At 43.4% G+C, this 21,823-nt stretch overlaps 7 protein-coding genes across 7 annotated transcripts; 4 read left to right on the top strand and 3 right to left on the bottom strand.

Moving 5' to 3' along the window:
• Nucleotides 1-6,990: 6,990 nt before the first annotated feature.
• On the bottom strand, nucleotides 6,991-8,933 carry B0T23DRAFT_409947 (uncharacterized protein). The gene is made up of 6 exons (XM_062839387.1): nucleotides 8,650-8,933; nucleotides 8,372-8,612; nucleotides 8,143-8,325; nucleotides 7,582-7,972; nucleotides 7,428-7,541; nucleotides 6,991-7,327 (listed from the first exon to the last, which is right to left on the bottom strand). Exons 1-6 carry the CDS (start codon nucleotides 8,757-8,759, stop codon nucleotides 7,248-7,250), a joined length of 1,119 nt encoding a protein of 372 aa, XP_062697733.1. The 5' UTR covers nucleotides 8,760-8,933; the 3' UTR covers nucleotides 6,991-7,247.
• Nucleotides 8,934-12,071: 3,138 nt separating this feature from the next.
• On the top strand, nucleotides 12,072-12,221 carry B0T23DRAFT_308546 (uncharacterized protein; the record flags this gene model as incomplete). Its single annotated transcript, XM_062834474.1, has 1 exon — nucleotides 12,072-12,221. A coding segment is annotated over one exon (150 nt), but the record flags the coding sequence as incomplete, so codon positions are not given.
• Nucleotides 12,222-13,271: 1,050 nt separating this feature from the next.
• B0T23DRAFT_308691 (uncharacterized protein) lies at nucleotides 13,272-13,697 on the bottom strand (the record flags this gene model as incomplete). Its single annotated transcript, XM_062834484.1, has 1 exon — nucleotides 13,272-13,697. One exon carries the CDS (start codon nucleotides 13,695-13,697, stop codon nucleotides 13,272-13,274), a length of 426 nt encoding a protein of 141 aa, XP_062697735.1.
• Nucleotides 13,698-15,182: 1,485 nt separating this feature from the next.
• Nucleotides 15,183-17,275, top strand: B0T23DRAFT_35013 (glycogen synthase kinase-3). The gene is made up of 6 exons (XM_062836050.1): nucleotides 15,183-15,517; nucleotides 15,584-15,756; nucleotides 15,817-15,900; nucleotides 15,960-16,308; nucleotides 16,376-16,774; nucleotides 16,850-17,275. Exons 1-6 carry the CDS (start codon nucleotides 15,472-15,474, stop codon nucleotides 16,981-16,983), a joined length of 1,185 nt encoding a protein of 394 aa, XP_062697736.1. The 5' UTR covers nucleotides 15,183-15,471; the 3' UTR covers nucleotides 16,984-17,275.
• Nucleotides 16,975-17,723, top strand: B0T23DRAFT_35188 (uncharacterized protein). Its single transcript, XM_062836085.1, has one exon. It carries the CDS (start codon nucleotides 17,120-17,122, stop codon nucleotides 17,642-17,644), a length of 525 nt encoding a protein of 174 aa, XP_062697737.1. The 5' UTR covers nucleotides 16,975-17,119; the 3' UTR covers nucleotides 17,645-17,723.
• A 58-nt stretch (nucleotides 17,724-17,781) lies between these two features.
• Nucleotides 17,782-18,415, bottom strand: B0T23DRAFT_401583 (uncharacterized protein; the record flags this gene model as incomplete). The annotated part of the gene is made up of 4 exons (XM_062838596.1): nucleotides 17,782-17,852; nucleotides 17,887-18,088; nucleotide 18,244; nucleotides 18,354-18,415. The coding sequence occupies 4 exons, from the start codon at nucleotides 18,413-18,415 to the stop codon at nucleotides 17,782-17,784; spliced, it is 336 nt and encodes a 111-aa protein (XP_062697738.1).
• A 359-nt stretch (nucleotides 18,416-18,774) lies between these two features.
• Nucleotides 18,775-21,538, top strand: B0T23DRAFT_307661 (MIF4G like-domain-containing protein; the record flags this gene model as incomplete). The annotated part of the gene is made up of 4 exons (XM_062834433.1): nucleotides 18,775-18,835; nucleotides 18,984-19,456; nucleotides 19,529-20,609; nucleotides 20,664-21,538. The coding sequence occupies 4 exons, from the start codon at nucleotides 18,775-18,777 to the stop codon at nucleotides 21,536-21,538; spliced, it is 2,490 nt and encodes an 829-aa protein (XP_062697739.1).
• Nucleotides 21,539-21,823: the final 285 nt, after the last annotated feature.

Raw genomic sequence — 21,823 nt, forward strand, 5'->3', positions numbered from 1 at the left:
TCTAATATTATAATTATTAGCATTTACTTATATAGGGTAATTAGAATACTACTTATATAATTTATAAAGACTATCGGCCCTCTTAATATTAATTTCTATCTAAATAAACGTTATCTTCGACTATTACTACAGGACACAACTTTAGGGGAACGAAGAAATATTATACAAATAAAAGATATTTTATAAATAATAATAAAGAAGTAAAAGATTAATTCGATTCTAAAGCTATAGAAACTATTTATTATAGTATTATAGGGAATTGAGACTATAGTTACTATTCTACTAAATAATAGATTCGTTACTAATAAATTTATTTCGAAAGAAGAATCCAGTAAGTAATAAATTCGTTAAAGGGATTAATATATAGCAGATTTATTATTAAATAATAAATTCGTCTTAAGGAACTACAGTTAATCGCAACCTAGATCTCGTGTCAATGAATAGTGTTACTGAGCAAGAACTTCTAATTATAGATAATAATTAATTGAAGAGGAGAGTCCGTTAATATAACGGATCCTCCTACAACTATCTATACCTACTCTATGCTGTGTCGGGTTGCGCCGAGCCGAATCCGGCTCGGCACAGCCCAGTGTGTATAGACCCAGGGGAGGCGGATTCGTCGCCTAACACCTAGGTATTCTTTTATAAAATTTAAGTTAAATTTAAATAATATTAGGCTTATATATTAATAAATTCAAATTAATTCTATATTCTATTAGGGGGTTACTAGGGCTTTTAGGCTTAGGCACCCTTAAATAGAATATTATCCTTAGTTTTAAATTTTAGGTATAGTAATATATAAATTATTGAAATTTTAATTAGTACCTTATAATATATTAGGCGTAGGAGGAACGTTTATTTTAATATAAAAACTAATTTATACTATTAAATAATAATAATACTACAATTTCCTCTATTATTTTTAAATAATAGAGCGTTTTTATTAGATATTCCGATCTAATAACAGTAGGTTAGTTTATATAAGAGTGTTATAATTTAATTTATTAATTAACTTACGTAGGAACTTTTGGGGTTAGTTTGTTCAATATTATTCTTAATTGTAATTTAGGGATATTTGGGGGTATAAGTATTTAATAAATAGAGGTGAAAATTTAATTTATTAAAAACTAACTATTGCGAAAGTATTTGCTAAGGATATTTTTATTAATTAAGAGTAGTAAACTATTATAAAAATATTTGTTTAAAATATATTTATTAATAATTAGAGTAATGGGAAATAGTCCGATGGGGAATATAAAGAGTATTCTACAAAGGAAATTTAATTTTATTTTTTAAAGTAATTTAGTATATGGTTACCCTACGGTCTACCGGGGTATTAATACTTTATATATTCAAACCCCTTTAATTTTAATTAAATTTTATTTAATTAATAATTTAAGAAGAATCGTTTTATATTAGGGAATACCCTATAAGTATTAACGGTTGGCCTATTGATTTGGAGTATAGTTAATAATTATATTAGATTATTGTTGGAAACTATTGTAGTTAGCCTATTAATTTGGAATATAGTTAATAATTATATTAAATTATTATTAGATTTTTTGGGTAGGATAAAGATTGTTGTTGGATAAAATAAATAGTTATTTTAGAGTTTGTAGTTCTAATTTTATTGACGAATAGATTAGAATTGTAAAATCTAATTTAATTAGGGATTAACTTTTTAAAACCTAGATCTATCGACGGGTAGTAAAGGGTTTAAAAAAATTAATCCCTTAATTTAACCTATTTCTACCTTATTACTTTAAGGGTATTTATATCCCTAGAATGAACTTCTAACTATTATTTTTATATATTTTGCACTACTGGGTTTTTATCTTATTAGGGGTTTTCTCTAGTAAGGTTTTTTCTTAAATATAATCAACCTATTTCTACCTTGTTACTTTAGGAATATTTATATCCCTAGAATAAACTTCTAACTATTATTTTTATATATTTTACGCTATTGGGTTTTTATCCTGCTAGGGGTTCTTTCTAGTGGAATTTTTTTCTAAATATAGGTAGTTTTTTAATGAAAAGCGTATTTTAATTACTATATTAGTACGTTAGAAATTTCGAACCCGGAGGGAATAGGAGGGTAGTTCCCCTATACCGTTAAAATAACAATTTACGAATTATTACTTAACGGTATAGGGGGTTACTAATACCCCTATAAAAAGTTAAATATTTATATTTATATAAGTTATTTTATTTTTACTTTATTATTATTTTTTTATAATTATATTTTTTATTTAAATTTTTTTTACTATTATATTTTTTTACTATAATTATTTCTTTTTATTATTACTTCTTTATTATTATTTATTTTTATTTATAGTTCTTTATTATTTCTTTATTATTATTTTCTTAATACTCTTTTATATTAAAATTTTTTTTAAATTGTATTTTCTTTTCTTTATTATTATTATTCTTACTTTCTCTTATTTAAAAGATTTTAATACTAACGTTTAGTATCTATAAGTAATAAAAACACTATGTGAGATTTTACGATCGATTTTACTTTAAGTTAGGTAGGCGGGACCGGAAATTTAGAACTAGGGTCGGCCGGGTAGTAAGTAACGGAGCTGTAGCCGGCCGGGCAGCAGGTCGCTGGTTCGAATCCGGTACAGGTCTTTCTTTTCTATGTTTTTTCTATTGCTATCTTCTAGTAATAGTTTTATACCTCCTGGAAACGGCTTGATGTCTTTTGGAAATAGTAAAAAAAATGAAATTAAGAAGTTTAAGAAGAAATTCAGTGAATTTAAAGATTAAGAAGCGAAAATATTGTAGTGGATTATAGGGAAGCTATAAATAATATAATAATAACTCTATTAATAGCGATAGTAATAGCAATAATAATAAATATAATTCGGATTCCGAAATGTCCAATTTAAGCGATAAAGAAAATTCTGACCCTAAAGCCGGCGAAGAGAAAAAGTTATTAATAATATTAATTATTAATAGAAAAGTGTATTTTCTAGTACTTTAGGTCTTCGAAATTTTAATATAGAGTTTATTGAATTTATTTATATACTATTAAGTACTACTTGGGAGCGAACCTTTTAGTATTGTCTTCCTACGGTAGCGTCCTAATAAATTTTGTTAAATTTATTAAATTATTATTCGAAACCTTTTATAGAGAGGTAATAATTCGAATTTAATTCCTACGGTAGTGTTTTAATAAATTTTACTAAATCTATTAAATTATTATTCGAAACCTTCTATAGAGAAGTAATAATTCTAATTTAATAATATATAAATAATTACTATGGGATTAATATATTATATTAGTAACTCTAAACCTATTACTAGAAGGTCTCTAAATTATTCGATATATTGAATATTATCATTTAAGAATAATAGGGTATTAATAATAGCGTAATTAATTTAATTGAGGCTTAAGTTCGAATTTTATTGGGGTTTAACCCCCTTAAATTCTAATAGTAATTAGGGGAGAGTTTAATTAGAAATACGCCGAACCTATTAGTGTAGGTCTATATATTAATAGTATTAATATATAAAAGAAGTTCGTTAGAGAATGTTTATAAATTTTTAAGGTTATTATCGCGCTAAAGGTAAATAAGAAGGATGTTTAAGTCCTAGTCGATGAATTTCCGTAGAAAAGGGAGTTTATCCTTATTATTTAAATAATTAAAGTTTAGTAAAATACTTATTAAAAATACTTAGAAATTATATAATAGAATAAGAGAAATAATGTTTATTATATTATTTATATTTAGGTTCGGTGTATTTTTGGTTGAATTCTCCTATACTACTTATATTATATAGAGTTTTTATAGATTAAAAAGTTCTAGTTTATAATAGAGTAATACCGAGAATTAAATAAGTAAATAGTTTAAATTTCAATTTAATTAAATTTAGAAAGTTTTAAACGGATTACTTCGCTTATAGTTAAAACCCTCCCTTATTAACTTAAGGTACTAAGTATTAATTTCCTCTATATATATTGAATTAGCGTTATATAATTGAGTAGTCTATTATTAAAATTCGTAGAAGCGGTTTAGTTCTACCTTTATAATTTTATAAGTTGTTTGTTTAATATTTTGTGCAAATTATAGTTTTTCGGGAATAATTAGTATTCTTTACTTTTCCTTTGTTTTGTATATTTTAAAGTTAGTTAATTGCTATTTATTTAATTACTGTACTAACCGGCCTATTAATAAGGTTCGATTACTATTAAAAAAATGGTAGTGTTAGAGGTGTTTATAAGGTAGCTACTACCGACGGTAGAATTTATACTTATATTTAGCTTCTTCCTAATTGTATATTTATATATTATTTAGTAGTTAGATAATAATAACCCTAGATAAATTAAGAAGGTTATAAATTAAATATTCCCTTATAATATATAACTACTTACTATTATAAATTTTAAGTAATAATAGCCTTTATACCGGCTTAGGGAAGCGGTTAAAGCCTGGAAAGTTAGTAATAGTACGGATGGAATAATGAAAATTATTCTTCACTTTAGCTGCTTTATTGAAATATTGGCTATTAATTATTACTATGTATTTAATAATATTAAATAGTGAAAATTGTTGTAAAATAGGCTTATTTTGGTATTTTAAAGTAGAATGGTAGCCTTTAAGAGGGTTGGTTATTATTATTTATTATTTAAAAGAGGTTAGTAAAAGTATATATTGAAAGAGGCGTTTGGGGGTTAATATTATTTGTAATAAGAGAGGCGAGTGTTTACGAGCGTAGTTCGCCTATTATTTCTTATACGATACCTAATATTTATTAATATATTTTTGTGTGGTATTAATTGTAGGTAAGTTAGTAAGAGCGGCATTTATCGATTTATTGTAAGTTGCTTTAGATCGCCAATATTTAATAGTTTTAAGTATATATTGTAGATAGGTTTTATATTTGTTATTAATTAATTTACGCCTTAGTATCCGTTTTACGTAAATGTAGTATAGAAGGTAATCGATTTTTAAATTAGGAAAGGCTATTTTAATAGCTTTTTGTTCAATAGCGGAATTATTAGTAAGAAAATAATGAAGTGGTTATAGGCGATCCTCTCCGTAGTATTTAATTATTTATCTATGTAGTATAGATAATATAATAGTTATAATATTACTATTAGATTTCGTTATTAAAAAATAGTTATAAAGAAGTTAATAGTTATATTTATTTTTTATAAGGATTGTATATAGAAGTTACTTAAATTAGTTAATATAGTACGTAGTGTTTATAAGTATAAGGTGGTTGTATTAATAAAGTATTTTAAATTAGCCTAAGGAAGTAAAGATGAAATTATAGAATGTAGTTTAATTAATTTTATAGTTAATTTCAATTACCCTATAGAATTAAGAAACGTTTTGTCCTTTATCCGCTGCGGTTGTAGTTTTTTGAATTAAATACCTTAAAATTTTATTAATTTAATAATTAAGTAAAAAAGTAATACTAATTCTCCGCGGATTAGGGTACTACTACTAGTATACTTTACTAATATTAATTATATTTTATTAAGTAAATTAATAACCGCTAGTAATATATATATCTTTCCCTATATTAATATTACGGCTATTATTATTACGAAAGAACCGTAGAATTATCGCTAGAAGGTAGCCTCGTATAGTCTCGCTAATAATTAATTATATTAGCGCTTTAAGCTTCTTTATTTAATTATAAATATTAAAGGTATAAGAATGATGACGCCTAGGGTTTATAGGTTTAAAGATAATAGTACTATTAAAGTACTAGATATATTTTATTATAATTAGGTAATTATAATACTTATGCATCGATTTTATACGTATATTCTTAGATTTGTACTTTTATTTCTATAGTTTTGAAGGCTATAACCGATAGTATACATATTGATAAGAACCCCCGTTTAATTACCTAGTAAAAGGGTTGCGATGGTAATATATAATGTTATTGGAAGTATAAATATTATTAAAGAAGTTACTATAGTAAGATTATAGATAAATCTTATTAAATATTATAATAATAGTAGTATCGAAGAAGAAGCAACGTTTTTTAACTAAATTTATTAGTATTAAGAAGAGGGCAGGCGCTAGTTTTTATATATAGGGTTTAATAATAACGGGTTTAATAATAACGGGTTTAGTAGTAATAGGCTTAGTAGTATTAGGCTTAGCGGTACTAGGCTTAGTAATACTAGATTTAACAGTACTAGGCTTAGTAGTAATAGGTTTAACAGTAACGGGCTTAACGGTAATAGGCTTAGCGGCACCAGGCTTAGCGGTACCGGGTTTAATAGCACTAGGTTTAGTAGTACTGGGCTTAGTGGTAATGGGTTCGGCGGTAATAGGCTCTATAGTAATAAAAATTTATTAGAATTAGTAAATTTGGAAAATAAGAATTTATATTGTATTTAAATCCTAAAGCTTCTATAAACTCCTAAATATTTTCGATAGTTATATTAAATATATCTTTATTATCGATTTATACTTTGCTAAAAAGCATATTACTTCCTCCTAATTTATATTCGAATAGGAGTTCATTAAAAAAATCATTATTAAAACTATCCTCCCAATTTAATAGTACGAATTTAAAAAGCCGGTCGTAGTTATTATTAGCAATATTATTAATAATATTAATAGTAAAATAATTATTATTAATAGGAATGTTATTAATAGGGTTAATAATAAAACTTTAATTTTTTTATATAGGATTTATTATAAATTAAAATAATATTAATATTGATAGGGATTATTGTAGTTTGTATTAGTATAGTAGAATGTGTTTTTGTATTATAGTTAATGAATTGGAGATAAAATTAAATATGTTTTTTATATTATAATAGAAATTGGTTGAATATATAGTATTTATATTTATTAATTTAAATAATTATTTTTTTAGTATAAATATATCATTATTATTATTAGGCTAACTTGTATAGTGTATATTTAATAAAAATGAGTATTAGAATTTGTAATATTTGTAATTATATTAAATTTGAAGTAATTTAATTATATTTAATATTAATTATATAGTCTAAATATCTTCTATTCGCAATTAAATTTGTATTAATTTCTATAGCAGAATAGTAGTGCTATTGTGTTGTATTTCTGGTAGCCGCAATGTTCTGGTAGTGTATTGTATTTTGGTGCGCGTTGCTAATATAGCGTATGTTATTTGATATTTTTTCGATTTTTTTCTTTCCCCTGGTCTAAGAGCCCCCTTGTCGGAACCTATGCGAGTGTGAGTGGGTTCTAAGCGTAATAAGCGATTCCCACGACGTTCGTTGCTCTTCCTCAACCCATGTCGGATGATCTGCCCCGCTGTGCCGCTTGCTTAGGTTGTTTTTTCGGCTCCGTTCGTTCAAGTTTGGCGACTCTTGAGGGCAAGACATTGTGGACAAGCAACAGGAGTCATCTGAGAAATGTTTTCTCACCGACACCCAGCAGCAGGCTTGTTGGTGGGATACCTACTACCTCTAGCGAGCGTGAGCTGAAACCCTTTTTTGAGAAACCACAGTTTCCTCTCCTCACCTTCACCGGTTTCGACCTTGTTTCCGCTTCGAGATTGAGGTGCATTTCCCACCAACCCTAAAAAATCAGCAAATTGAGCACATTAGGTGACAGTCACATGCCTGGTTCCATTCAGCTAATAGGGGGTTTTTGGCGGACCATCTCACTCGCTTCTTGTGCGAGACTGTTGCACAACAGCAAGAGGGCAGGTGAGGTGCAGCAGGATTTGATCGCAAAATTTTGGACGGATGACAGGGACGTGGAATGCCACGACCGGTGATATCGATCCATAGTCCGTCTTGGAAGCGCAAGTCCGACGCCGAGGCCGAATGGGTTCGGGTGATGGAAGCCGCTATCGTCGGTTTTAGTCGACGGCAATCCACGGCACGGACATGTTGAACCCCGCGAACCGATCGATACTTATCGACACCGCTATCCCCCCCCCCCCCCCCCCCCCGTTCTCCGTCTTCTCCACATCTTACTGCCGGATCCACGTCCCAACGCTTTACCTGTATGATGATAGTATTGTTAGGACCCCTTCACGGTCGAATGAACAAATGATGATCCCTTTGGCTTTTGCCTGCTGCCTAATCGTCGGACCTTCCTCCGTCTTCATCTCAAACCCAATCCCGTGATGCTGAATCCGCGAGAGAGAAGCCATGATCGATATCGCCTGGACCTTGTCGAACTGTAGTACCCTCAAACATTGGTCCCGAACCCAGAATTCCTGATCCCGGGAACTGGTCCGTGCCGAGGTTCCAAGTTGCGGAGGGGAGCAGCTCACGTGGCACATTATACCAAGGATGGTTGTCCAAAAGTGAGCTTCTTTTTTACCACCAGGATTGCCCTGAATGCTGCTACACTACGCTCGATGGTACTTCCGGATATTCGATCCAGATTCGGATCACTGCCAATGTCTCGTGATCTGGTTTGTTTTTGGAAAGCGTCGGGTTCAGGTTCAGTGCTGTCTCTGGTGTCTTTGAGTTGGGTTTGCCGCCGAAGCATTCGGGTTTGGTCTGAGTTCTGAATATCGAATCAGGTACACGTATATTATGACTTTTTGCGCTGAGTAATTCCATTCGCAATACTGCACTGCACCACCAAGAAGAGTTCTGGATCACGATCAGACAGATTATCATCATGGCAGCACTGTCTGGTTCATGTTACTGACATAGTAGCCCCTGACTTATCGTTAGATAAGTTCCGTATTTGTTGCTCCCGCTGCTGCTGCTGCGCAGCGGCGGTTGCACGTATTGAAATACGGCCAACGACCCGGCGGCTGCTTGATGGCAGCATTCTGTTTAAATTTAGCGTGACGAGAGCGAGGTCATGAGACCTCTCTTTGGGCCAAGTTCTCGCCAGTCAAGTCCGGTCGGACATACACCCGCTTTTGTAGGACCAGAACGGGCGTATGTGTGTACACAGGCAGGACAGGTACGGTACGGTGGTGCATGTTGTAACTTGTGCCTGTCTCTCGGTCTTTGACGAAGCTGACTTGATGACAAGGTGCTGCCGTTTTTATTTATCCAAATCGATTCTTTTCTAAAAGCGGGAGCTAAACTTGATATGGTAAGACAACGTGCGCGATCCTAGTTGTCACTTGCATGCCATCGTAAACTGCGGTGAAAAGGGGGTTGAGCCCCATGGTTAACTAAACCTTTCCTGGACTAGAAAAGAACCAGTTTGCTACGTACAAGCCCAAGCTCCCAAACAAGTATGAACAGTGCTGTTGGGCTGCTGGCAAGAAGCCCTCCGGGATCCTATGGTGTATGTGTGCAACGTCATGCATGGCCCCGGGCTATTGGACATCGTCTTCCAGATTCCAATGCATGTAAATATCGAGGAGACCATTGACGTGAACAGGACAGGTACGAATGGCAGGCCACAGATTGACCCATGAGTATCGACTATTCGATATCTACTTCGGAGACGGACGGCGATTCTAGAATTGTGTTTGTACTTGCCTGTAAGAAACCTGAAGTCAACGAGCCCTCAATGATGCTGATCTTGCTCGATCGAAGGATTGATCACTTACAGAGTTACAATCCGCTTGCGCGCATGTTGACTCACGATAGTACGTACAATCATGCTGCAGTTTCGTCTTTGCCGCTCAACCACAGAAGAGCGTTTCAGCCCACTAGATCACATGCCCCTCCTCGCTTCTTGGGAGATCTTCAGGCATCAGGCAACGTCATGCTAATCTCATCGCTTATATCAGTCATTTTCAGAGCCACCAACTAGCTGCGCTTTTGACCTTTGTTGTTGAGGAGGTTGTTCGCAGATCATCTTCTCTCTCCGTGAATCAAGATCATTTCATCTCCGTTCTCCCCACCAGCTTGGTGAGCTTGCATCAGATATTCGCCCAAAGATGATGCCTATTGGGCTCCTCAGTACCAGCGGAATTTGCTGGTGTATAAACACCCCGGGGAAGGTTATTTATGACACTACATTGAGAATTCGATAGATGTACGTGAGAGCAAGCATGTTTCTCGGGCAGTGGCCTTGGATATCGGTACGACCTGGGTCTTGACACTCTCGGACATGTATGCAAGGAGCCTGCCAATCGATACATACCAGACCAGGCTGAGATATGGATCCTATACACTAGGTACTTGCACTTCTCCAACAGATGGGCTGAAACCACCCCTTTCGTCCAACGTTCTCGATTCGGGCTGTCTCATAGATCTTTACCGTTCTGGGACAGCTGAAGGTAGCAAGTCCAAGGCAAGCAACTGCCATCCATGTCACAGAAACTGTTTGAGTATGGTGTTGGGCTGGGCCTCTGTTGTAGGGCCTGTCAGATCGGCTGAGTGGACGAGATGGAGTTCTCCCGAGGGAACTTGTCATTCATTTCCCCTTGCTCGTTACATAGTACTAACGGATCTCCCCTTGTACCTTGAGCATCAAGTGTCACTGATGTGGTCTAGATTCTCGGGATGGACAAGAGCCTCCTGCCTGACAGCCCGACTAGCCTCATTGATCCGAAGCTCTAGTGTAGCTCTGTGCCATCAGACACTCCCTCTACATGCTGTCAACACGAAAGAAATTGTCACCGTATCGTGGCGTTCTCGTGAGGGGACATACAGATCTCGTCTGCAGGCTCCTTGAGACATGCGATCTGCAAAGTTCCCGCACAGGGGCTCGAGGGATATGAGGGAGTGCTTGTTTGTTGGTTGGTTCAGGAGAGGTATTCCGACAATCCCTCACCTTTGACAATCCATATGCCCCAAAGTCACGATATCTGTCTGATTAGAGATGAATCTCAGCTGCATCAGCGAGCGCATCGCACCGTACTCGGAAGGAAAGTCAGAAGAAAGTGACAGACAAAGCAACAGCGAAATCGCCAAAGACCCTGCATGATCATGTTGATCAACATCAGCATATCAATACCTCTACCCGTCGTCCTTTGCGGTTCCCTTTCTTATTCTGGTGCTGAGGCTGCCAAGTGTGCATTTAGCGCCCGCTCTTTCCGAGTCTCAGAAACGTGACTGGCATTGGCGGGCTTCTTCTGCAACAAAAAAGGAAGGCCAGGCACCGCCCACACGGTGGCACCGCATTAAACAATTTGTGTATTGGGCGGAATGACCCGAGTTTGCCTGCACCACGTTGCTGTTTCCTTTTTCTCTCTCTCTTTTTTTTTTCTTCTTCTTCTTCGTCTCTTTGCCTTTGGTTGGTGTTTACATAGATGCCTCTCCTGGCACGTGCCCGACTTCTGAATCGTGATGAGGCAACTACATACCATGTGTTTGCGGCAACCTACACCATCCGTCTTCATCTGTAGCGAGTGTACGGACGATAGCCAAATATCAGATACCTATACCTATGGTAACCCTACGGCAGGCAAAAAGGTGAGCTGTGTAGAGGTATCGAATAACCATCCCACCGGCTAAGACGGCCCCAAAAGTGCTGCAGCGGGGACAAATTGGACATGCACGGCGATGATGGCCACACATAAACGAAAAGCCAAGAGATCGAAAAAGAAACTATGCTGCCGGTAAATTTTCGAGATGTTCTTTGGAGAAAGAAAGTAAAGAAAAAAAGGGGACGAGTTGCAATTATGACGAGCAGCAGATAACGAGCCGCATCTATGGGCAGGGTAGTACTTACATAGCAAATATCGCGGAGGGGCGTCGACCCCTATTCTTGATAAAGCTCAAATCTCGAATTCGGTACCTGAATCCGAGCAACCAGCTCCACGGTATGGAGTCATCTAGTGAGCAAAGTTGAGCCCGGGCCAAAATCAAATGGTCCCAACATGCCCCTCGTCTGGCCATCGAATCTCAAGACAAAGACAGCTCAGAGTGGTCCACTGGCGATTTGTCCGTCCCTGGCCGCTGGCCGCTGAGGCTATTTCCGCCCCCGCCTCGAGACGGAGCCACCGAGTCCGCCCAGGTCCGCCCGCCCCCAGTGGCCCGGAGCGGAGGCGACGAGTACCTAGTATGTAGTGTACGTATGTATGTAGGTACATACTTGAGGGTGGTGGCCTCGAGTCCCCTGGAAATCTGGCACCCGTGAATCCTGGACTCACGTCACAGCTGCTCAACATCCCCGCTGGACGCAGGACGCTTCCACTTTTTATCATTTTTTTTCGCATCACACGATACAGACCTCCAGCCTCCTGGCGTGTTGCGGCACCGGCCAACAAATAGGAAGGCCCCTGCTCCCGCAGCCTCTGCTGTACGCTACCCGCAGTCCCGCACCCAGCGAGCACTGGCCACTAGCAAGGAGCGCTGCAGCCGCTTTTGGCCCGCACCCTGAACGTTGTTGAACGGCATCGACAGGCCTTCCACTTATTGAGGACTGGACCCGTAATAGTGCATGTAACCTACCTCAAGGCCCCCGCCCCGTCCACCGTCAATCCAAGACCAAGACATCATATCCTTCCATGTTGGTGCGGTTTTTGCGAATCCTCAAGCTGCTGGATAGAATGGATATTACATTTACAGTAGCCTCCACTGGAGTCTCACCAGTTCCTCCGTCCCCTTTTGTACTTGGCATGCCAGCCAGCTCCCACCGATGCCCTGTGCTCCCGTCATCCTGTAAACAAAAAACACCAGACGACATCACGACGTCGTCTCAAATGGACCCTGCCTGCTGATGCTGGTAAACTCCAGGGCAGGCAAGACACCAGCAGCAGCCCCCCCCCTAGCAAACGGCCCCCTTCCCTCTTTTAGTCTGTTTTTAGGTTGCTGGGGCCCCGTCCGGTGCGACCAACCAGACGGCAACCATTTTGCGCTGCAAGGCCCCACATTGCACGACCTGTTGACCGGGACGTGCGTCTGCTTGCTGCTCTCTCTGGTGCCAAAGCCCACCCAGGCTCGACAGGCATTGAACCAACGGCTTGGAGTGACGACGGCAATCGTGACCCCTCACCACCAACCGCGAGCCACGACCGATCCCAAGTAGCCCAAAACCAAAACCAATTACCATTTCCTAAAACACACCTTCAAAAAGTCCCCGTCGCTCACGTCACGTCACCCAGCCCTGCGAACCCAAACAAACAAACCAAAAAAAGAGAGTCGATTCACAACTAGACCGACGAGGTTCTGCGTGCGCTCAGCTTCCCCTCGCAGAGCAATTAACGAACCCACTGCGCATTTGGAGAAACACCACCGACGACGACGAACAGTAAGTCCATCTAACTACTACCTAGGTAGAGCTCCCATAACTACATTTTACCCCTTAGTTCTTTCTGCACTCCTACCTATGCACCTCATCTAGCACCGAGCCGACGTTGAGATTCCCGTCGCGCTCCTCTTCACCTTTCTGGTTCTGGCATTCCTCAAATATCTACACCCCCTCGTCCTTCTAGATGCTCCCTACTAGTTCTCTGTTTGCGTTGCTTTGAGCTGCTCTCCCCTTGCTCAGCTCCATGTCACTGTCACTGTCACTTGTCATTCTGCCTTCCACAAGGAAAAAGCTCCCTCCCGACCCTGGCCTCCCGTTTTGTTGCCTCCCCTTCCCAGGTCCCCAGCCCCAACCCCTCTTCTGCCTGCTCTGGTTGGCTGCATCGCAGGTACGGCGCGCCAAGTCTCTGGGCCATCTGACCTCACCAGACGTGCAAGTAGCACACTGGCATGACATTGTGAATGAGCGGAACGGGTTTTGGTCGAGCGCTTTGTAAAGAAGGAAGGCCAAGTCCAGTTTCCACAAGACGACGCAGCAGCAGCAGCAGCGAGAAGGAATGGAAAGGCTTTGGGCTTTGTTATGGCTCCAAAGAGAAGCCATGGTCATGAGCCAAAGTCAAAGTCGCCTGCTGCTTTCCGGTGGTTTGCTGGCATTGTTGTCGGACTGTGGCCCTTGCCCCTCATCTTGCGCCGGGCTGATGGCATCCCCATCCCACTTCCAGTTTCACCCTGTCACTGTCTGGGTTGCTGCTGCTGGCGCAATGCTCATCAGAGGATCGAACCCACCACGAAACGCCCGACCCAGGCACAGAACCCAAGTACACCATTTGGTGCACGGCACGAATGGCAGGTTTTGTTGCTCGCGGGTCGCAAGAAAAAAAAAAAAAGGTCAAAAAAAGTCCACAAGTCGCAACGACGGGAAGTCGCAAACCCAAATAACCTACCTACCTAACAACTCCCAAAACCCTTGCCGAGTCACGGCTCCCCGTCTTCCTTGTTCCTGTTAGTGCTAGCCCAGCCCAGCCCAGCCCAGCCAGGCCAGCCAGGCCCAGCCATGGCGATGCCTCCTTTTCTCTGGGATTATGTCGTCGTCGGGTTCAAACAGTTGCACTCAGTGTGCTGTCCACCTCGACCGACGGCAGCAGCAGCAAGAAAGAAGGGCTGGCGAGCCTCGTGGCCGCTCAGCGTTCGATCACACCTCGAGTGCATAGCTACATGGTGGCCCTGCATCAATGGACGTCTTCTGCAGACCACTCACTTGACCTGGCGTGCGGGCGCCTCTCTGCCCATGGACGCTAAGCTAGGCTTGCGTATGGTCGCCACTGCATGCCCTGTCATTCCCCGCCGTCATTTCATTAAGCTACACCTGGCCTGCCTTAACATGGCCCGCCCCTCCAAAGACCGAGTGCCTACCTACCTCTACCTCTACCTCTACCTACCTACCTACCTCTTACCTTACCTCACTTCCACTCCGTCCCAGTTCCAGTTCGATTCCTGACGGCCGAATTTCGAGGTCGTCCAGCTCTTGCTCTCTCTCCATCTGTATGCACGTTGCACCCTTGGTCCTTCCCTTGCTCAAGCGGACAAGCACAACACTCTCCTTTCATCTCAATCCCGCTTGACGTTCCCTCGCAACGTCCCCATCCCCGTCTCCACTTCCACCACCCAGTCCCCTTCCACTTCCTGACCTCTTTCGATTCAGCATCTCCTACCTTGAGTCCTTCCACTTCCCCTACCCGCCCGCTTCTTCTCCTAAAAACGACCTCGTTCCTGTAAAGAGACCCTGTTTTCTAATCGTCTGTGCTGCCCTTTAGACAGTCGAGACAAGCGACAGACCCCTCCAGAGTCAGTCCACAGTCACGGTCACAGTTCATACCGCACCTGACGCACTACCATCGCCCAGCCCTGGCGCACCTTGCCGCATTCCGCGTCCATTAACCGTACCTCTTCTACTGGTCCGTTCAGCCCACTTGTCGCTTTCCCGCGCCGCCAAACCACTTCATTCCGTCTTACAACCCTTTCAGCTTGACAGCTCGAGACAACCCCCCCGCAAACAACAAAAATACCCCAAAAGCCATCACCAGCTCCAGAGCTGCTACGGACTCAAGTACAGGAATATAGCACAACGCTTTACGCATCACATCGCGCCGCCTCGCATCCTGCTTCCATTTCAAGCGAACAGGGAACATCACTGCTGCATCCAGGCCCGACGTCAAGCCCATCAGCCGTGAACCCAGTTGCCCCGTCTCCACACAACCTGTTGCCCAACACGGCCCGCATCAATCCTTCAGCGACCTTCCTTCACTCGCGCATCGCTGCCACCAACTCCGTCGACGAATACCTCGAGCGATAGCACCGAATCGATCTAAACTTAATTCACAATGGCGTCGAACCGCCCAGCGGCTTTCAACACCCTCCGGATGGGAGGTGAGCATATGGAGTGAATGGTCAAGTTGAGCGGCAGGACCAATTGCTGACAAAGATGGATTCCAGAAGTTATCCGTGAGAAGGTACAAGACGGCGTTACAGGAGAGACGCGGGAGATCCAGTACACCCAATGCAAGATTGTCGGCAATGGCTCGTTTGGTGTCGTCTTCCAGACCAAGCTGTCACCTTCCAACGAAGATGCCGCCATCAAGCGCGTTCTCCAGGACAAGCGCTTCAAGGTCGGTACAGACCGTATTGGACGACGTGTCTCCAGGTTTATGAAACTGACCGACACATAGAACCGCGAACTTCAAATCATGCGGATTGTTCGCCACCCGAATATTGTCCAGCTCAAGGCCTTCTACTACTCGAATGGCGAACGTGTAAGTCCCCAACGCATTGGAGCTCGTTGCCATGCTTTTCATACTCATTGTCTTTGTAGAAAGATGAGGTGTACCTCAACCTGGTGCAAGAGTTTGTTCCAGAGACCGTTTACCGAGCCTCGAGGTTCTTCAACAAGATGAAGACCACCATGCCCATCTTGGAAGTCAAGCTGTACACCTACCAGCTATTCAGGGCTTTGGCATATATCCACTCGCAAGGAATCTGCCATCGCGACATCAAGCCGCAGAACCTCCTGCTTGACCCTACTACCGGTGTCCTCAAGCTGTGCGACTTTGGCAGCGCAAAGATCCTGGTGGAGAACGAGCCCAATGTGTCCTATATCTGCTCGCGGTATTACCGTGCACCTGAATTGATCTTCGGTGCTACCAATTACACGACCAAGATCGGTGAGTTCTCTTGGGAGTACCAGCCTCGTTGCACATGTCTCAGACATTGGCTAATCATGTTGTGCAGATGTCTGGTCTACTGGATGCGTAATGGCCGAGCTCATGCTTGGGCAGCCCCTCTTCCCCGGAGAGTCTGGCATTGACCAGCTGGTGGAGATCATCAAGGTCCTCGGAACACCTACTCGGGAGCAGATTCGAACCATGAACCCGAACTATATGGAACACAAGTTTCCTCAGATCAAGCCTCATCCGTTCAACAAGGTTTTCAAGAAGGCCGACGCTGATGCTATCGACCTCATCGCCCGCCTTCTTGAGTATACCCCCACCGAGCGTCTGGCGGCGATTGATGCCATGGTCCATCCCTTCTTCGATGAACTCCGGGACCCTAGCACCAGACTTCCCGACTCGAGGCACAACTCTGGAACCGTTAGGGATCTGCCACCGCTCTTTGACTTTACCCGTCATGGTATGTACTTTTCTCGCATATCGTCTCACCCCGCTGAGGGAACCTTTAGGAACTGACGCTTTTATCTCTTTACAGAGCTATCCATCGCCCCCCAGCTCAACCACAAGCTTGTTCCTTCGCACATGAGGCCGGTTCTCGCGTCGAAAGGACTCGATATTGACAACTTCACTCCTATGAACAAGTCGGAGATGATGGCCAAGTTAGACTGAAGCTGATGTCGTTTCGATACTCAATGTCGCCGATCCATCCCCGAAATATGAACGTGGACGATATGCGCTGTGATTTCCGAATAGCAGAGCGTTGCCTAAGATTTCGAAGCAAGCGGTTTGACTCGCCGATCCGATTATGACCCAAAAACCGAAGAACGGATATTCTTGCGTCCACCTGGACGAAACGAAAGCGATTTCAGATCACGGCCTAAACCGACGCACAGATACCCCTCCATCACAAGTGCGCTGGATCAACCGTGCAAAAATTCGTGCCGGCCTGGAGGCCGAGAAGAGCCCGGGACAACCAAGAACGTCTCCGAGCAACTTCCCTCAGCGAAAGGGACTGGTTCACAAATTGCTTGGTTTCATGGGAGGATACTCTCAAGACATGTTATGGGCTACACGTATTTTTTTTTTAGATTTCTTATTTTTCTGCATGACCGGGATGGCTTTTGCTTATTCTTGCCTCAGACCTTTCGTTCAGCAGGAGCGCTCTTTATTCCCGTGGCAGGCGTCCACAAGATGGAAGGCGGAAGGCGGTAGGCTGGGAAAGCTTTGTTTGCTTTGTGTGACCTCGTCGGACACTGGCCACTCGCCAAGTTGCTTTGGTTTTAAAGGAAAGATGGGCGGCATCAATGATATGATGGATTATGGCATATAGGGTGACAGTGTTGGAGTGGGTGATAGGCTTCGGAGTGGTGAATGGAGGTGGGGCATTTAGGTGTTGTATGGTTTTGCCTGCTATAACGAGTGTCAGCGAGGTTATGAGAAGGATGGGTGGTACCACTTTTCGTGTCTCTAGTGCGTCTCTGTGCCTGTCTCATGTGTCTGTGTCCTCAGAGTGGGCTGCTGAGGGGGTCCCAATCGGTCTTGAGAGGGTGAACGATTTACAATGAGTATGACGGATCAGTGGTTCACATGATTGGGTGACAATGAAAGAACCGGATGGATAGGCAGTTGGATGGCAACCGGCATGTCTAGGTTTCGGCTTAGGTCCACGGAGTTGTGTACCTTTAGGAGAAGTGTAGATGGTAAAAGCGGTGGAGTTCATGCTGGATTCAACTTTTTGTTGACCAAGCCCTTTCTCTTTGGGGTTGTATCGTTTCTGAGTTATTATTCGGGGGTCACATAAAATTTCAAGAGGTTTAGTTTATTATGAGCTCCATGAATTTCACGGTTTATACGTTTCAAGCTCCGCAAGAGTTCCGGCGTCTGGATCATGAGCTCTCTCCAAGATGGTCAAAATTGGTGAATTGTAACCCTATGCGGATATGGGCACCAGTAAGCATCCTTGAGAGGTCAATGTCCGCTAGGATTCATTCAACAAGGTCAAGATTTCAGTTTCGCGTAGCATCTTTGTAGAACCAAACCTTCTGTTTAGCCTAACGAACCATGGTGATCCTTCATGCTTCAATGCATTTGATGCGGTCATATTTGCAGATCTGCAGGCTCTTACAACTAACTTTACCTACCGTGAAGCATGAGATCATCTCCACATACACTTAGAGTCTGTGCACTAAAGGCTTAGGTCTCCGCAACTCTCCAATCGCGTCGGCGCGACAGGCCCAAGTTCCAAAGCATCCCTTCCCCCATAGCGTTCCATTCTCCCAATTAATCCAAGCCTGCCAGCCGCCAACCACCAGCCGTGTCTGAACTTATTCAGTCGTCACGTAACGCCAGAACATCCACCACAAGTATTGCCAGGACATTCTGTTCTGTCCAGTCCTCTTACATATTTTCTCCTTTTCAGATACGTTTTAGTTTTATCTGACTTACCGGGCTTCACACACCATGGCCGACTACGATCGCAGAGGCGGCGGTGGTTACAACCCTAAGAAGCGTCGCTATCGTGGTAAGTACTCCCGTTTGCCTTTCCTCCACCTATAGTTATGCTCGTCTCAGCCTTGCCTCCTGCTTAGGATCCTGTCGAACCATCCTCATATCACTGGTAAAACCCTGCTTGAACAGCTTGTAACTGACAGTGTGTTCAATTCGAACAGACGATGATGATGGCGATCGTCGCGGCGGCCCGCGAAGACGCTTCGATGCTCCTCCCCATGTCCGCGTCCGAAAGCAGCTGCTTGCCATTGCCGAGAACCCCATGCGTCCCTGGCATGAGGAGGTGCAATCGATTGCCAACCTGTTTACCGACAACTGGGACGATGAGCTGCTTCGAACCAACTTTGTCGACCTTGTCCTCCAGCTTGCGGTCGAGCAACCCATGAAGACGCCGTTCCTCGCCGCCGTTGTGCTCGTCGCCAACACCAACAAGCCCCAGATCGTCGACATGCTTCTCGCCAAGCTTACGAGTACTCTCGAGACTAAGATTGCCGAGGGCGACTGGCGGGATGTGAAGCTCTACTTGAAGCTTGCGGGCTGCTTGCAAAGCTGTCTGGAGGGTGATGGTGTCTTCCCCGTGTTGGAGGAGCTGTTCAGCCGCGCTGTGGACTTGCAGACTGCCAGTTCCGAGGATGTGAGCTATCCTGCTTGGTTTCGGCTGCGTTCTTGGCTTGGAAACAAATCACTGACACGAGTGTTGCAACAGACAATTGGTACGGAGCTTGTTAAGATCATCCTCCTCACCCTACCATACGTTATGGTTACTGGGCCAACCCAGTGGCAACAGAAGGCGGCGGATCTGATGGAGAAGACCGAGATTATCGCCGGCGAAGCACACCCACTACAGGCCTTGATTGAGCCCTACCACCCCGAGGCCGGCGACCAGAGCCCTGTTGCGTCTCAGAGTTGCATCAGCTTGCTGCAAACCCAGCTCCAGAACGAGGCCAACAACGGGTGGGCCTTGAGCTGCCTCCCGAGGCCTTGGGAGCTTCCCGTCGAAGAAGTCGAGCAGCAGGAGAAGATTGCCAACGCCGAGAAGCACACCCTTCCGCCAATTTCGATCCCTCAGACAGTTGTTGCCGGACCTCGGCCCCTGTTCCCAGAAATCTACTTTTCTGTTTACGCCAACCAAGACGTCGAGTCGACACCCCCTCTGACGAATATTGCAGCCTCCCTGATTCGCGATGCGCTTGTTGACACTATCAATGTCCTGAACTTCAACCGCAATGTCACTGCTCGTTTCCTTATCGAACTCGACTGCTACTTTGCACCCCGAACATTTGCCGCTAGAGCGACACCTTTCGATAAGATTAGAGAGATTGAGCCTCCCAAATCCAGCTGGAAGCCAGAGGATGTCGCTGTTGACGCGGTCTTCTCGCAACTCTTCTCGTTGCCCAATCCCGAGCACAAGCTTGTTTATTACCATGCCGTCCTCACGGAGGCTTGCAAGCTGGCACCGGCTGCCATTGCTCCCAGCTTAGGTCGTGCTATTCGTTTCCTTTACAGGAATAGCCACCGCATGGACCTGGAGCTTTCCAATCGGTTCATGGATTGGTTCTCACACCATTTGAGCAATTTCGGATTTACCTGGAAGTGGACCGAGTGGGTGGACAATGTTTATCTGTCCAACTTGCACCCGGACAAGGCTTTCATCATGGGCGCCATTGACAAGGAGATTCGTCTCAGCTTTGCTCAGCGTATCAAGAACACTCTTCCCGAGCCTTATCAGTCTTTGATCGGACCTGAGAAGGAGAAGGATGTTCCTGACTTCAAATTTGCGGACGACAGTAAGTTGCAGCACTATTGGACAGATTGATTCACTTGATACTAACACATCACAGAAACCCCTTTCGCCGCTGAGGGCAAGGAGATCGCCGCTCTGCTCAGACGCAAGGCGCCCGAGGAAGAAATTGAGCCCGTCATCGAGCGCATTCACTCGCTCGCCCTGGACAACAACCTCGACCCTCTCGTAGCCAGCACCGACGTCTTCGTAACCTCGGTTCTGCACGTCGGCTCCAAGTCGCTCTCGCACGTCCTCGCTGCCATCGAGCGCACTAAGGAGCGCCTCACTGATGCCGGCGCCACCTCGGAGGCTGCCCGCACCCAGATCATCTCGTCAGTCATGGAGTACTGGTCCGCCCACCCGGGCGTTGCCATTGCCATCATCGAAAAGCTGCTCAACTACAGCATCCTCACCCCGCAGGCCGTTATCAACTGGGCCATCACCATGTACGCCGGCGCCACCCACGGCGAGGCGCTCGCCAAGGGCTTCGTGTACGAAATGGTGTTCAACACCGTCGTCAAGGTCACTTCCCGTCTGAGACAGGTACTGCAGAAGGCTACACTGCCCGAGGCTATGATTGACGACGAGACCATTGAGGCTGAGATCAACGGCATGCGCTCGTTGTTCCGTGCCATTGAGGATGCCCTGTTCGCTTGGGCGTCGGGTTCCAAGGATGAGATGCTTGAGGCCAGCGATGGTCTGGGCGAGGGTGATGGGACCAGCGAGACGGAGAAGCTCGTTAAGAGGTGGGGCGAGCGCTGGCTTAGGGTGTTTAAGCGTAGAGCCGCGATTGAAGAGGCGTTTATTGTCGAGGCCAGGAAGGAGAGGGAGAGGAAGGCGGCTGCTGCTGCTGCGGAGCTGGCGGCGGCGCCGGCACAGGGGGACGATATGGCTGTTGATTCTGTTGATGCGGCTGCTGAGGTGACTGCTTGAACAGTTGTCTCGTATTACTGAATGCCTTTACGAAAGAATGAGGTTATACTAGAACTTGGTGGTTGGAAGGGGTTGTCATTTTCTCGGGCTCATATTCAATAAAGGGCCAGCCGATTCAGTAGTCTGGCTGGATGGGGTTTTCATAGCGTTGGGAGGTACATAAAATGGAAGCTTAGTTCAAAAGATCTGCTTGTGTCTTCATGCCATTTGGCTATCGATGATACGTAGATAACTGAGAAGAGTAAACGATGCTGAACATCTAAAATTAGTCTAGAAACGTGGAGC

This window comes from Neurospora hispaniola (genome assembly GCF_033458365.1).
Source record: "Neurospora hispaniola strain FGSC 10403 chromosome Unknown B0T23scaffold_1, whole genome shotgun sequence".
NCBI lineage: Eukaryota > Fungi > Ascomycota > Sordariomycetes > Sordariales > Sordariaceae > Neurospora > Neurospora hispaniola.